The sequence below is a fragment of the Cynara cardunculus genome (assembly GCF_001531365.2).
Source record: "Cynara cardunculus var. scolymus isolate 2C chromosome LG 10, CcrdV1, whole genome shotgun sequence".
NCBI lineage: Eukaryota > Viridiplantae > Streptophyta > Magnoliopsida > Asterales > Asteraceae > Cynara > Cynara cardunculus.
In genome coordinates, this window is record NC_037537.1 from 16,243,448 (window position 1) to 16,260,631 (window position 17,184).

General features: G+C 32.3%; 1 protein-coding gene across 4 annotated transcripts; it reads right to left on the minus strand.

Annotated features, from left to right (window-relative positions):
• Positions 1 to 1,111: 1,111 nt before the first annotated feature.
• Positions 1,112 to 8,299, minus strand: LOC112519459 (E3 ubiquitin ligase BIG BROTHER). 4 transcript variants are annotated; one of them, XM_025127590.1, is made up of 8 exons: positions 7,861 to 8,002; positions 6,597 to 6,779; positions 5,606 to 5,834; positions 5,206 to 5,240; positions 4,990 to 5,034; positions 1,709 to 1,836; positions 1,525 to 1,633; positions 1,112 to 1,444 (listed from the first exon to the last, which is right to left on the minus strand). In XM_025127590.1, the coding sequence occupies exons 2-8, from the start codon at positions 6,741 to 6,743 to the stop codon at positions 1,403 to 1,405; spliced, it is 735 nt and encodes a 244-aa protein (XP_024983358.1). In that variant the 5' UTR covers positions 6,744 to 6,779; positions 7,861 to 8,002; the 3' UTR covers positions 1,112 to 1,402. The 4 variants fall into 4 exon arrangements, with proteins under 4 accessions (XP_024983358.1, XP_024983356.1, XP_024983355.1 ...); XM_025127588.1 differs by lacking the exon at positions 7,861 to 8,002 and adding an exon at positions 7,134 to 7,152; XM_025127587.1 differs by lacking the exon at positions 7,861 to 8,002 and adding an exon at positions 8,170 to 8,299 and having other exon boundaries at positions 1,113 to 1,444.
• Positions 8,300 to 17,184: the final 8,885 nt, after the last annotated feature.

Below are 17,184 nucleotides of genomic sequence, written 5' to 3' on the forward strand. Positions count from 1 at the left end.
AAGTAAAACTCTTCAGACTTCAGAGCTCTGTATAGGCAAGCCAGAAGCTCTACATGGTGCTCTGTCTGGAAAAGAAGACTACAGAGTTCGGGTAAACTACCTCTGAAGAATGACTCTTCAGAGTTGTACTCTTGGAATAACTTTGAAATAAAACTTTGAAGAATGACTCTTCCGACTTGTACTATTAAAATAACTCTTGAAGTATAAAATCAATCCCATTAAATCATAATTCAGACTTCTAAGTCTGGAAAAAAAAACTTTAAAGTTCAGATTTCAGAGTTTGGGTAAGTTAAGTCTGAAAAAGAAGACTTCAGAATTCAGGTGAGTCAACTCTAAAGAATGACTCTTCAGAATTGTACAAGATTTTCGAGACCAGACTTCTAATTCTGAAAAAGGAGACTTCAGACTTCTTTTTCTAAGTCTAAAAAAAAGACTTAAGAGTTTAGACTTCTAAATCTGAAAAAGAAGACTTCAGAGTTCAAACTCCAGAGTTCGGGTGAGCTATGTCTGAAAAAACGAACTTCAGAATTCGGATGAGCTAACTCTGAAAAATGATTTCAGACTTGTACTCTTGAAATAACTCTGAAATAAAACTTTTCAGTAAATTGAATTTAGAAATGAAACTATATCAGTAAATTAAATTTAAAGTTAGAAGTAAACACCATTTTTTTTTTCAGGAATCAATTACCACACGAATTAATTAACCCAAGGATAAAATCAATTGCATCATAAATTAGTGGAATTGATTGAATAAGAGGACACATGTCAATTAAATGAGTATAATTGAACTGTTAATGTAAATTATGTCTAGATACGTTCAAATGAGTTTAATTGAACCACTAATGTAAATTATGTCTAATTACGTATTTAAACAGGAAAACAAGAAAACCGACTCACCAGAAGATGACACGTGTCACCCAAATTAGTTATTTATTATAAGTATAGATATAGCTTCAACCAACTATTTAGAAGCTATATTGGTTGATAAATAATAAAAATAAAGAAAGCCTAGACAAATTTACAAGATGACTACTGGTATTTGCATTAAAAGTGGCAAGGAGTCAAAAACAATTACCAAATGTAACGGAGTGAAAAGTAGTATGGAAAAGTGGGATTAGGAAAAGGAAAGAAAATGGCATTTTACCTTATAATCTGTTTACATGCCATTGATCTTAGAAAATAATGAAGATCTTAATTACCTAAACAAACAAATACTCAAGTCTTTTTCATATTCACCTTTTTTTCCATATAAATAAAAGCTATAAAACATGTAGTAGTGATGATAGTAAACTTCTACCTGGCTGCTGCTGCGGCTGCTGCTATGTAAGTAAAGAGTAACTAAAACAAAGAAATCCAAAATGGGAAAATTTAACACACACTCACATCAACTCCTTTAGCTTAGCTACTCCTCCCCAACCACTTCCACATTGCAAATTGGACATGTCTGTTACACACAATTATATTAACATCATTGATTAGTAATTAATTAATTAATTAATTAATCAAGGATTAGTAGTTAGGTACCTTGTTAATGGTCAGCCATTTGGAGCCACATTCCGTATGGTAAACATGTTTGCATGGCAAATTCATTTGCTTCTCCCCTCTCTTATATTTCATTTGGCAAATCACACACCTGCTAATTTTCCATCATCATCATCATATCCATCATCAAAAAACAAACACAATTGAAAATAAAAATGAACCTAACCTCTCTCCAGATTTTTTTCTCAAGAAGAATCCACCAGCCTTATATCTTGTAGTTGGAAGCGAATCAATAAGCTCTTGAGAAAGACCTCGACTCTCACTCCCAATTGCCTCCCCTAAATCAAGTAATTCCTGCATCACAAAATACAGAACATCAATAAGCTCTTGTGATCACATGTTACCACATAACAAACTGTATCCTTTCGAGTTTCGTCCCCATGCACTATTGTCTGTCCTTCATTAACGAATGTTACTACATAGCTGAAACTTCTTTCAGATAGTAATTTTCCTTGATAATATTTCATATCATTGGCAGGCATATTAGCACCAGAATCACCATTTTTACATGGAATTCTATGGGCATTCACCTTTTTAGAGTTTCTTTCGGGTTATTTTTTAGCCTACCCAAATCCCAACTAATTTGGTATAAGATGCATTTTTGTTGTTGTGAACCTCTTAACAGATACCACAATACTTTGAGAGATGCTAAGAGGCACAATGATTACGGGACTCATTCCACTCCAAATTTTCACAGATATATGCCGCATGTTTAAAAACCTTTTACCAAGTTCTACAAGCCATGACTTGATTTAAGTTATTATACATGAAATGAATCGGTAATATGCGTGATTTTGGAATCAATTGAACAAGAGAATCATGCTGAAAAGATTTCGCTCAGAACCTGCACAAATTATGTTGCTATGGGAAATGGTTAAGTATGTGAAGTTCATGCAGTTAAGCTAGAACGAAACGTGAGCCAAAATAAGCCCGTTTATCAAGACACATAATTTGGTTCCTCCAATTATTTTAGGTTTTTTACCCGGTATTGTAGAGTGGATCTCGAAAGATATGAAAGATGTCTCTCCGAGCCGTACAAATTTGAAGTTCGTTATTCAAGCTTCACTTTACCAAGAAAACAGGAGAGGTGAACCTTAAGTTGGAGCAACGGAAAGCAACATCGGAGACAAAAGGTTCGCACATCATAGTGACAAGGGGTAGAAGTCAACATTGGGAAGGGGTATGTAAACAAAAAGGGCAGTGTCAAGTATTTAGGCTCCATGACTCGGTTATGTAAACAAGAAGGCTCCATTAAAACCAGAAGAGCTAACTAATAAAAGGCCCAGAGTAAGATCCTTTTTATGAGAGAAAGTGGGAAATTGGAGGTCGCAGAAATGAGGATGTTGGGACAGATGTGTGGTCGGGTCATGTTGGACTGGATACCGAAGGCGTTTTCAGGGCAAAAGCTAGGAATTGCACCTATCATAGACAAAATGATAGACGAAGATTGAGGTGCTCTGACCACGTTAAGAGGAGACAGATCCCAATATCAGGAAGGAAGGTGGAGAACATAATAGTCGAGGGGTGATGAAGAGCATAGGACAAGCAGCTCAGGCTGGACATGGCGGCCTTAGACCTCCCCAAGGACATGAACTCTGATTTTGGTGTCGCGAGACTAGGGTAGAGGATTTTGGCAGGCACAAGCTAGTGTAGATGTGGGGAGGGTCAAAGAGCCAACACATAGGCTAGCAACACCTTCATATGGTTAGGGGGTCTTGCCATGGTAGTTTTCAGTATTGCATTTTAAGCAGTTTAGTGTGTTGTTTGTTTTAGCACATTCCCTCTCATATGTCCTTACTGCCTTTATTGTTTGTTCTTTGATGTCGCTTTGCACACTCTTTCGCTACTTCTTTTCAACTATCTCATGCTCTCGTTTCTTTTTTAAATCTTTAAAGTTTAGACAAACTTTCTTTTCCCCCATGACTATCCACAACTTTTTACAAGCCTGGTGTCTTCAAGGAAACAATCTCTCAATCCAAACAATCTCTCTACCCCTTTTGGTAGAGGAAAGGTCTGTGTACAATTGTACATCCTAACACCCCCAGCATCCTCCGATATACTGAATATGTTTGGTTTAATTTTAATGGGTAATTCAGTTTTTTCTAATGTAAGTTTTGGTTATATAACATCACCTTTGAAAGCAGAGGTAGCAAAGGGTCATCAAATAAAACACCACACTAATAACAAGATGAGCTGTAGTTTAATGGGTTTGATTAATATTGTGGTCAAAGCGCCATCTAATATTACATCACATTAATAATGTATAGGTAAAATAATGGGTAATACAATTATTATATCTCACAAGTAAAGTGACTCATAACTTGAACATATTTACATCACTTCTTTATTTTATCAATGTTATCATTATTATTTCAATTTGGAGTCGTAAAATTTTATCAGATAATGAAAATTTCCTATACCCAGTTCTAGTCTATTAATTTTTTAGATTCACAATTTGCATCAAAGTTCAAATTTCTAGCTCAAAAAATGTTATATTTCTGATTATTGTTTGGTCAATTGTAATTGGTTTTAACTTTTAAGACATACATATCTACTTCGTTTTTTTTTGTGCAAAAACCAAAAAAAATTAGAGAAAGGTGAGGTCATCCTACAATTCAACCCAACCTAGTCCAACCTTTTTTGCTCATTACAAAAAAACCCATCTGACCCATCAACCATCTTGGCCCATTATCCAATCCAACTCCACACACCCATTTTGCCACAGTTAGTTAGAGGGTATTCTATATTCCTTCTCATTCTTTTGCCATTTATTGGTTGCTATGTGACTTCTACTGTGTTCCTTGCACTAAAATCGGCATTTATGATGAAATATCAGCTGTTTTCTGCAAATTTAAACCACTTGATGGTGTTCACATGAAAGGCATCCACAGTGCGCTTTTGACTAGTGAAAGATTATTGATCCCGCTTGTGAACAGTGTCATCAGCAAGCATCCCTTAAATATAAGTCATCTTTCATAGTGGGGAGGGGTCACTTGGGTCTAAGTGGCTTGCATGCTCACAACGGATCCCTCGTGAAATTGTGCGCCTTCACAAGTTGCTAGCCCCTAGTTGACTAGTAAAGTGGTCCGGTGGGTGGGGGGGGGGGAGGGTCCCAATGGATGATCCACCCTTGTTAAACCCTACACAGGTAATTCTGTATGAAGAGTACAGTAAACCACAAGAGGAAACCAGTATGCTCATAAGTGGTCACTACTTAAGGTGGTTGAATGTTTTAGTATCCTAATCAACAGTATGATACACATGACAAGTTTCACAATGTTCAATCTTCTTTGGCTTCAATTGCCACAGTATAAAAATTTGAATGAACCTGGCTTAATGAAGTATTACATATGTCATGGGAAAACAGACATTCAGATGACTCTTCCACATAAAAGAACTGTTAGTTAAGAATAAATAACCATTAACCAATGAGCAATAATAGCAAACCTCATATGTCATATTGTCTGGATCGATGTCATCCTGCCAAACAACCTGCAAGACAGAACACTTATTAGCTTTCTGTTGCTATCAGTGTATCACAGATAAGCCTGTGAAGGCTGCCAATTAATAAGACCAAAGGTTAGCCTGGAAAATAATCCCAATCATAGACTCTGCCAAAAGAAGGCATAAAAGCACATAAACAAAAATAAAACAGCTTAATACCTGAGAACTAGAAGCACTGTCATCATTTGGACTGCCTGCAACATTGATAAAGATAGCATAAGGATGGCTGATCATTCACTAAAGCTTGATATGGAGAATTAAATTAATTATATAAGCAACGAGGAAAGGCTGACTGCAGTTGAGAATATCACAACTGAAGGAAATCCACTGAGACAGGCAAACTCTAGTTTAGCCACCTAAAGGGTAACTACTTTATGGTGCATGCCAAAGGAACAAATGAAGAAAAGGAAAATCTATAGAGCAGAAACTTCTAGATCTGTAAATATAATTTACAATTAACATAATATAATCCATACATCAAAATTATTGCATCGAGCCCTAAGGTGTATATTTTCCATGTCTCAACTTAGCAGCTGGAAATATAAATACAGGTACTGACATTCTTCAGGAATAGCTTGCATGCTCGGAACTGAACTCTCAGCAGACTGCACATCTGCAGAAGCGGGTTCTGTCACATTCATCATTACAGGATATTCCCAAGCGCTTCGATTCAGATCCATTCTTGGTACATAATTCTGAACTTCATATGGATCATAATAAGGTATACTTCCATGAGCAGGTAATCCATATTTGTATGAACTCATATTCATTGACCAATATGCATTCTCCTGGACAGAGCACAAAGGACGCCATAATATCAATATCACATACAGAACACTTGCAGAAACCATGTTATTAGTATCACATACAGAATGTCTAGCTCATGTTAAAAACACCGGATATCCAAAGATAGTATGTTTAAATAGTTGCCATCATTTGTATGCACAGGTTAAGGTAATGAAGTATAGTCTTTGTTACTTTAATACATGAGAAAATGGCTAGGAAAAACAACACTTGGTCCAAGTTGCATATTTTCCATTGTACTTACAGAGTTACAGAGCAAACAAACAAAACAACCAACCCATTTTTCTATTGCATGCTTGACAATATTCCTTGGCAGATTTTTGTGGGAAAGGACATGTAGGATGCATCAGAAAACATGCAAGCGAAAAGCTAGTTTATTGGTTTGATTGCTTGCTTTGGAAGTATGATCGCAAATTGTGCAATCTAATCCAAAGCCTGTTGGTTTTCTTTTAGCAATTTGCTATTTAATACATCAAAAAGCCAAGGATATTTAATAAACTATGCATCCACATTCTTTTTCTTACCATTTCCTTCCACAATAACCCCCCTGTTTCATATGGATTATCCTTGTAAGTCATAATACCCCTAAAAGACTATAATATAATATATATCGAGTCCAGATAAGATTTTAGAAAAAAGGGGGGGTATGCTGTGTATGACACCTTCCATGTACTTCTTCACATAACCATGACAGTTGTCAGTCATGTAATGAAGTCGGTTTCTTAAGGAAGTAATTATGAAAATACCTGATCATGCGTTGGACCAGAATGAGAATAATGTGTGGGTTGATGCGAAATCCCATCAAAGAAGTCCATGAAGCTCTCAGCGGCTGTGTATGGGAATCCTGTGTTTACATAATGGACCTCCATTTGCCGATTCCCATTCCCATCCATTGTGGACTAAAATTTTAATTTGCTTTGACAATGGAACTGCAAGAAAATTGCAATAATCAACCTTTTTCAGAATACAACTTATCAAGATGTGTGCACCAGTGATGTCCTAACTCCAGCATTGCCAGATTGCTAAAAAAGTTAAAGGGCAAAAACCAACAAAATATGTAAGTTTCCATCAAAGTATAGAGCTAATGCCATAAGGCAAATACGCAATTTGCTTCATGAAACCGCAGCTACAACCAAGTATCATTCATAACCATGTAATTTATTTTCTTCTTCTTAGAAGTATTAAATATATAATATGCCATAACTCTAAACATCATATACATCGGCAACTCCCAACAATCCCTCATTGAATGGATGCAGATTTGCAGCAAATTTAATACACACCCTTTTAGAATCTGACCCCTTCACCACACTTCCAAATTTATGTTTTTTGTCACCTGACCCCTTCACTACATCATGAGAATAAGTCCACCTGATATAAAATACAATACCTAATAAGCTCTCAAACATAGACCACATATCAAGTCAGGTCCACCCAAAGGATGGAAAAAGAAAACCAGGGTTTATCTATGCCGCTCCTTTAGATAGAAAACAGAAACGTCTTCCAATAATGTAATGGAGGCAAATGTTCAAACAAACTAAGCAGCAGTCCTAAAAATTTCCATCCTAGAGATGAAACGTAAATGGCTAAACCTTAATTAATTTCGTATTTGGAAACTAATAAACAGTAGATAAATGAAAGCTTCAACTATGCTATAACCTAACACAAGCAAATCGAGTTCAAATTTTAGATTTACTAGAAACTGATACAACTACAAGTTGCGTATTTTTCATCTTCTTCGCCTTCAATCAAAGAGGAGACCTAAAAAACTTCTTACATTGCAAAATTCAAACTGCGTTCATGCACAAGAGACCAATTTATTTAAACAAAACCGCATTAATAAAAAGAATTCAAGTCAAACGACAACATGCTAGGGCGAAGAAATAAGCACATACAGTTAGTCTAGTTTCAACAACTGTTACATTTACTTTTTTTCGTCTCGACTCCTTCAAATTACAGCATAAAACATAAAAATTCATACAGAAATTGACCAATTCAAACAGCATGTACCAGTTTGATCAAACAAAATCACCGAATTTCACAAGCAGAACGCCAAAAACAATCACCGTAGCCTCATTCATACATCAACATTTCCCCGTTGACACAGTCGACGAAGATAACATCACAAAAAAGTCGACAATCAAACGATCATTACAACATAAAACAAAACAAAACAAAACAGAAAAAAATCTCAAGCGATTCAGTTGATACATTCATGAATCACACATTCCACATACAAATACAAGATATATATATATATATATACATATATGTGGAGAGAGAGAGAGAGAGAGAGGAGAGGAGAGAGAAATGACGAACATTGTACCGGTGGTTGGTCGGCCGGAGCAGAGGAAACGGACAAAATGAAAAAGTGAAAGGGGAAAAGAAAACTCTTGGTTGATCTCCCACACAGTATGTATGTTTCTCTCTCTCTAACTCTAAATATGCATCGAGACAGTAGACATATATAGACGGAAACTGTGACTGTCACTCTATCTCATCCGTTCTGTCACCATCTCCTTTCTCAACACTATTTTGGGGTGGGGATAGTGTGGTGTGTTGGGTTATATGCGGACTTTTGATTCACGCAATCCACCCATAAATCGGATTTACCCTTTTTATTTTTCTATTTATTTATTTCTTTTTTAAAACTCGATCAAAATATTGTAAAAACACATATTGATTATTGGCTAAAAGCTACCGATTGGATAACAAGTCAGATTTCATTCAATAAATCAACTTATATATGATAAACTACTGTTGATTGATAAGTTAGTTGATAATAATATATTTATTAAAAACTAACTTATAAGTAGTTGAAAATTACAAAATTATTAAAAAGGATATTTTCAAAGTTAGTTAATTTTAATATTTATAATATATTTAAATAATTTTTTAATAATATAATATATTAATTGCAAACAAGAGGATAAAGAAAATAAATATTTTAATATATTAATTAATAAAATTTCAATTTAACATAGTATTATAAATTCTGGAATTGTATAATCAAATATAATATTTATAATAAATACATCAAAGCATATGAAAATAATAAATTATTTTATTAAAATATTAAAGTTTTATTATCTACAAAATAAAAGAAATGTAACTTTAATTTATGCCATCTATAAAAATATCTTTAAAATTATTATATTACACTTTAACAATTAAATATATTAAATAATAAATAAAATGTAGTAATAATAATATAAAAACAACATATAAGAATAATAATTATTCCAAATTCTTAAAAAATAATGTGAAAGAAATATTTGTGACTAATATTACTTAATGATATATAATTTATATTTATTAAACATTATTTATTAATATTTAATATCCAATAGTAATAAATAAAAAATAATATTACTCATGAATATAATTGCAAGAAATTGGCAATAAGTTCATTGTATTGAAAAGCTACTTCAAGCTACTTTTGTTCATCAAAAGATCAATTTAAAAAATAAGATAGTTTATATTTGTTAAAATGGATTTAGTTGATAAACCAATCTACAGTACCTTATAAATCATATTTATTAAAAGCCTTAAAAACATTTTTTAATATACAAAGTATTATATATTTATGCACAAAGTCTTAAAAATCTTAAAAACAACTCATAATGCATTAAATAGTACTACTTTGTGCATTCAATCTTAAAATCTCTTAATCTACAATTAAAATAATATATAGTACAAGTTACCAATGTACATTATTACTTTTTCTTTTTATGTTCCCAATATACTTTTGACATCTTTACCCTCTCATACCTCTATGTCTTCTCCTCATCTCTCAATGTGATCGATTCAAATTGATATTCACCATGAGTTATTAAAAGTTCTCTCATTCATCTCCCATTCAATTGCTCTAGAACTCTCGGTCTCGCTCTCGATCTCTTGATTCTTTGCTCTTGGTGTAAATCGAACATATTTGTGGAGTCGTTTGAATATGTTGGATTTTAAATATATTGGATTTTAAACTGTCATACAATTTTTTTCATCGATAGAGTGTAATTGGAACCATAAATCTTATTTATTCAAATTGTATTAATATGCAAAGACCAAGTGTAACTTATATCATTGTTAAATCTTCTCTAATAAAACAAGTGGAACTTCAAAATCGTTAAAATTCACGGCTCCCGTCGCATTTCGCGGCTACACAACTAGTCATGATAAAAACATAAGTCAATCTAAATAACAATGTAAAATGATCTAATATGGCATGTATATTAATTGAAAAGTATAAGGAGAGTAAGAGGAAAAAGTAGAAAAAAATATTTGAAACATATTGAAACGTTACTAGAAATATTGTTTTGAAATATAGTTTAGAAGCAAGCTACTCACTGACTATATGAGGGTTTTTCAATTAATTCAAATATAAAAAATAAGTTAACTTATAGTTGTTAAACATAATCATCACCCTTTTTTGCAAGTAAAAGTGTTCCAAATCAAGAATCTAAATACGAAAATTTGGGTATTTTGAAAGATGCGATGATTTATATGATTCATTGATGATTTAAAAGTATATTAAAAAGTAAGTGTCGGAACATTGTCAATAAATATGGTGTAGACTAAAGAAGAGGATGAACATGTGACTTTGAAAGTTGGCAGATAAGTTTTGTTTTCAAGGTATACGTCTTCCTCGTACTTTAAAAAAAGTACGACAATATGAAATAATATGAAGTAGTACAAATTTGTATGACATGTTATACAAGAAACAAGTATAAAAATGATTAAAAAAATTGTGCTAAACATTATAATTATATCTATACTTACAATAAATAAGTAACTTGGGTGACACGTATCATCTTCTGTTGAGTCGGTTTTCTTGTTTTCCCGCCTAAACACGTACTTAGACACAATTTACATTAGTGGTTCAATTAGACTCATTTGAACGTATCTAGACACAATTTACATTAACAGTTCAATTATACTCATTTGATTGACATGTGTCATCTTATTCAATCAATCTCACTAATTTAAGATGCAATTGATTTTATTCGTGTGTTAATTAATTCGTGAGGTAACTGTTCCTGAAAAAAATGATGTTTAATTCTAAGTTTAAATTCAATTTACTGATATATTTCATTTCTAAATTCAATTTTATTCTAGGGTTAACTTCATTATATTCTAAATTCAATTTACTGAAAAGTTTTACTTCAGAGTTATTTCAAGAGAACAAGTTTGAAGTCATTCTTCAGAGTTAGTTCACCTAAACTCTGAAGTTTGCTTTTTCAGACATAGCTCACCCGAACTCTGGAGTCAGAAAAAGAAGTCTGAAGTTTAAGTCTGAAGTCTTCTTTTTCAGACTTAGAAGTCTGAAGTTTTCTACAATTATGAAGAGTATAAGTCTGAAGAGTCATTCTTCAAAATTAGCTCACCTGAATTCTAAAGTCTTCTTTTTCATACTAACTCACCCGAACTCTGAAGTCTGAACTCTGAAGTCTTTTTTTTTCAGACTTAGAAGTCTGAACTCTGATTTAATGGAATTAATTTTATACTTTAGAGTTATTTTAAGAGTACAAGTCTGAAGAGTCGTTCTTCAGAGTTTTATTTCAGAGTTATTTCCAGAGTACAAGTCTGGAGAGTCATTCTTCAGAGTTAGCTCACCCGAACTCTATAGTCTTCTTTTCCAGACGAAGCACCATGCAAAGCATCTGCATAGTGCATGCAGAGAGCTTCTGGCTTGCCTATACAGAGATCTGAAGTATGAAATTTTTTACTTTAGAGTAATTTCAAGAGTACAAGTCTTGTAATAAACTTATCTAGACTTTGAAGATAAGTCTTTAAGACTTAGACTTAGTCTTGTAAGCCAGAGCCCCTTTGGTTGGTTTGGCTTCTGGATGGCTTTGCTTTTAGTTGTTTATTTGAACATTGGAAAGATATTCCAATCCATCATAAAGGAACCAAAGTGGCTCTGTTTGATCTTTATGTTTAACCAGAGAGTCTCTGTTGTAATTGGATATCAAATTCTTTAAGTATGTAACATTTTTTTGACCCAGAGGCTTTGGATAGACAAACGAGAGGCTCTGGTTGACCAAAGGGGCTCTGGTTGACTAGAGGATCTTTGGTTGGCCTTGCTTTTGGTTGGTGAGTCTACAGGGGCTCTAGTCCTTAAGGACCAGATGAGCTCTGGTTAGTCTTGTTCTGTATGATGCAAACTTTACCATGGGGTCTTTTTCAAAAATATTGGGTATTTGAATAACTCTAAACTCAAGATCTTCAGACTTCGTTTTCAGATTCGACACAAACACTTTTCTAAGTTTAAATTCAATTTACTGATATAGTTTCATTTCTAAATTTAATTTAATTTTAGGGTTAACTTTATTTTAACTAATTATTGATATTAATATCGATATATTTAAAAAAAATTAAGATATCTTCAAATTTATATTTTATTCAAAAATAAAAACATTATCGTTTTTCTCAAAACCACATAAAACAGTATTATAACAACGACAATGGACAGAATAAAACAAAAAAAATACTTTATTTATTCATTATGATCAGTTTTATCGTTTTACCGACTTATTTAATCGAAAAAAAGTCTAAAACCAACCCAAACAACTATTACGTTTTGAATGGATTACTTTCTCGAAACATCTTTTAGGAAGGAAAGAAAATGAAATGGAGGAAAGTAAAAGAACTCGTATTCTCAAAACTTTTTTTAGGAAATAAATGAAAGGAAAATAATTATAACCTTTTCATTTTAATGGATATATTTATAAAATTGACATTTTTCATTCATTTATTTCTTGTTCGAGAACATGAATTCTTTTTTCTTTCTTTTCTTTTTCGTTTTCCTTCACTTTCAAAGACAAAAATAAAAGTATATATCTTTTCCTTTCTTTTTTCTCCCAAATTTGAGAATACAGCGTTCGTTTTAAACTTTCTGTTAAACAAAAAGATTCTTAATTTTTTTTGAAATTGATCAAATAAACCTTTAAACTTTTTAAAACCAAATAAACCCAACAAACTATCATACTTTGAGTGATCAACATTTTCAACGGATTCTCTATAATTGCTCTAAAATAAAGAATCAAAAGTCAAAAAATTTAAAATAAATTACATATAACTCCAACAAATTCTCTATTTTAATAATTTTATCATTAATTATATTATTTATTTATTCTATAATTTTATGATCTCAAGATACTTTATTATAAGTCAGAAGAGTTTAACTTTTTCAAAAACTCCTTATTACCGGTTTGGCACCGTTATAAGTTGTTTATCCAAACACTCAAAAATACTTATTACTGGTGTCACACCGGAATAAGTCAATAAGTTGTTTTTATAAGCAATCTCAAACATCCCTTAAAGTTCTATTTTCTTTATTCTAGAGAATTTGAAGGTATGAACTATTTTTCAAACAAATTTTCATTAAACTTTCTAAATCAAACAAATATATTCTTGAACAAATAAGTCCTTACACTTTTTAAAATCAAAAAAATCCAACGAACTTTCATACTTTAAACGAAGAAGTCCCTACACTTATAATACAAAAATAATATATCATTTTCTCCATGATGTATATAGATCTGTAACAAAGTACAACAAACCATAAAAATGATTAAAAATCATTTTTATTATCTATTTTCTATTTTTTTTAAATTCAAATGACAATCATAAGAGAAACTAATGATTATTTATTTTTTAGATTCATCACACGATCATAACAAACACTTGATTGTCATTTAAATCTAAAATATATATAATACATAATGAAAATAGTGTTCTTTTTCATTTTTTATTTTGAAGTATATAATATATTTTATATACAGCAAATGCAACAAATAAACTCACATACCCTTCCCACTATTGGTGAGATTTGAACCTTTGACCTCTTAGGAGGCAAGAGACTTAGATACTGCTAAGTCAAAGGTCATTTGGTTTCTTTTTCATTTTTACTGGTATGTTATAATTCTATACTAATTTGTTAATAGAAAAAATTAATTGATGCAATTGGTTAGATAAAAAAATCTTGAATGTGATATTTAATATTTTTTTTTTTGCATCAATTAATTTTTTCCAATTAAATTGATTTTTTTTGCATTAGTAAAAACCAAATTTTGTTGTGATAATTTGGATTTTTTTTTAAATGTTCAATTTGATATCTGAATTAAAAAAAACGAGATTTGAAATGAAAAATAGATTTTATTGCATTAATTTTTGGAAAAAAACGAATTTTAGTTATTTTTCTATAATTATTTTGCAAGTTGGTTCCTCAAAATAGGAATCAAGTGCAAGTTGGTTCCCCAAAATGATGATTTTGAAAGTTGGTTCTCCAAAATAGGAATCAGGTGCAAGTTGGTTCCCCAAAATAAGAATCAGGTGCAAGTTGRTTCCCCAAAATAACGATTTTGAAAGTTGATTCCTCAAAATAGAAATTAGGTTGGTGCAATTTTCCGATTTCAAAAAGTTTATTGATTTATCTTTATTTAGTATAACATTGAAATTTTTGCCTGTAACAATTGTTCATTTTTTTTTTTCTATTTTGTATAATTGATGACATAAAAGAAAAATTCTCAAATTATACTTTTGTAACTGTTGATGTTATAGATGACAAGTTGTCAAGGTTATTGGTCTCGACCCTTGGATTTGATAATAATACAAATAATATCTGTAACATTCCAAAATTTCAAATACTTCAATATATCAAAATTGGTATCCCAAGATCAAACACTTACATTGCAGCGGATATAAAATATCTAATCTTACAAATTATATCACCATCTAAATTAGAAAATTGAGGAGCATAAATTTGCTCTATATAACAATGTTTTGATCTGCACATAACCTTCTTTGAAGCTAATCATTATCTCTCTTTATTGCACGTTTATTTCCACTCAAAAGCCGTCTGGTTAAAAAGTTTTAAAAGAGTTTTGGGTGAGCCTTAGGCCGTGAATCCACGGTTTTCATGCATGAACAACTTTTATAAAGAACAATTTTCACGAAGCTTCATAAATGTAGCATGCCTTGATGAGAATAATATTTTTCACAAAATAACTATATTATAGTRCGTGTCTACATCACAAAGCAACAGCGTCATGGGAGATGTCTACCTCACACAGCATTACCTGGCGAACTCACACAGCATGTCCGCACTTACGGCTTAGATAAGCTCACAAAGCATGCTCGTTTTTACAAAATCATACCGTAGTACATCCCCATTGACACACAAGTACTCAAAACACATATTATTAAATATCGAACTTTTCACGCATATATAGCATATCAAAATCTCGAGAAACTTCAAACAACTTTTAGATAATAAGGCATGCAACCATTTTAAAAATAAATCACGTGTAACTCAACATACATGTCATAACTCCAAACTGTTCCTCGAAGTTCCTCATGTTCTCCCAACAAAAAAACGCATCAAACTTGTTGCGCTTCACCAAATCATCTTCATCTTTCACTTCTCTTATACGAGTTTCCTTCCCCGAGAATTTTTCATCTCTATGCTTGAAGACCTCCCTATATATATTTAGTCATCGGCGGTTTCACGGAATATGAAACGATAAGCCAAGATTAATGGTCATAGGTTTCATGACCATTGGGTTTCCTATCATTAATATTATATTCAATATTTTTTTTTTTGGTTATTACAATATCTGAAGTAGAACATTTATCGAATATAACACATAGCACTGACATCCAAAGCTAGTTAACAAAATGATTTATTAGTATAAAGTTCCGGATTCTAGTTACTTTCGGATTTATATCTTAGATAGTATTTGGGACCAGATCTCATATTTGATATTTTTAGTTACTTGCCACGTAATTTAAATCGTGTGACCAAGTCACTCGATATTTTTCTAACTCACCACGGTCTTCAAGCTGCCAGGGAACTCGCTTGAGTCACTGTTTTGACTTCTGAAATCACCTTTTTAACTCTCGAACCGACCCATGAACCGTTGTTTGATGCCCGTTTCATTTCTCTTTTCAAAATCGTCCTCAATTATGTTATTCAATCATTTATTACAGTTTTCTTATCTTTGTACGAAACTTGGCAAAATTTGTTAAAATAACAGTGTTTTCTTGGAAACCGAGCTATACATCCCGAAAAGTGGTGCTAAAGTAACGCTAGAATTGGCGTTATCAACTATTCGTTATGAATATTTATATATTTTCACGTGCATACAATAAATTTCCAGTATTCATACATCAACATGTTTTCACTATAATACCAAAGGGCCTTTGGCCTAGCGGTATCGTAGCCCTTGGCCTTCTAGAAGGTCAGGGGTTCAAACCTCACCATAGGTGAGGAGAGTGTGTGAGTTTATTTGTTGCATTTGCCGTATATAAATAATATATACTTTAAAAAAACATGTTTTCACATTAATATTCATCATGAATATTTATGTATGTTCACGTGTACGCTCTCTATTTTTTCATATAAGTACGTATATTCAATATAAAATATTAATTTTCACCATAATATTCATCATGCATATATTAGTGTTCATCATGAATATATCTCATTTTCAACCCTACATACTCTACATACCAAGTCAATTGATGAATTTTTGATTAGTCTCAATTAGTCTCGATGGGTTCCCGATCCGTTTTGATAAAAGTCAAAAGTGATAGCTTATAGTTTTACACAGACAAACACATAATAAATCAGTTGATTGGTTCTCGATGGAAATTGAAGTTGGTATGTTATGGTTTTACACATACAAACACACACCAAATCAACAGACGTGTTCTTGATTAGGCTCAATTGATCTCGATGGGTGTTGGGTTATGGGGATGAAGAACATGGTGACAGGTTACAGACTTATGACATTGAAGAAAGTATATTTGGGTTACAGACTTACAGTATTGAAGAAGGTGATATTGACATGGGTTTATGGTGTTGAGCCGTTGGGTATCGTGAACGTACATGAGTATTTATAATGGATATTATACACATGCACGCACACGAGGGCGTGCGCACACACACACATACATATATATATATATATATACATATATATAGGGGCTTAATCAAATGAGAACTGAGTTGTTTGTGRTAAYTGTGAGAACCAATATGAGCCAATCATTTAAATAATTAATGTTATATCCTAAAATAACATAAAGGGTAAATTGGTAATGTTATAATTATAAAACCCTAGATGCTTTAGGTACTTTTCTCCTTTGTCTACTTCTTCTCCGGCCACCCCCACCACCCCATCTACTTTTTCATCGACGGTTTCCCCTTCTACAACCATCTCATCTTCTCCTTTATTAGAAAACCTTATCTCTCTTCTTTGATTTGGCCCAAAGAAATCAACAACACTTTATGGTTTTGCTTTGATTGTTTCTTTGATGGCTTCAAAGCATTGACTG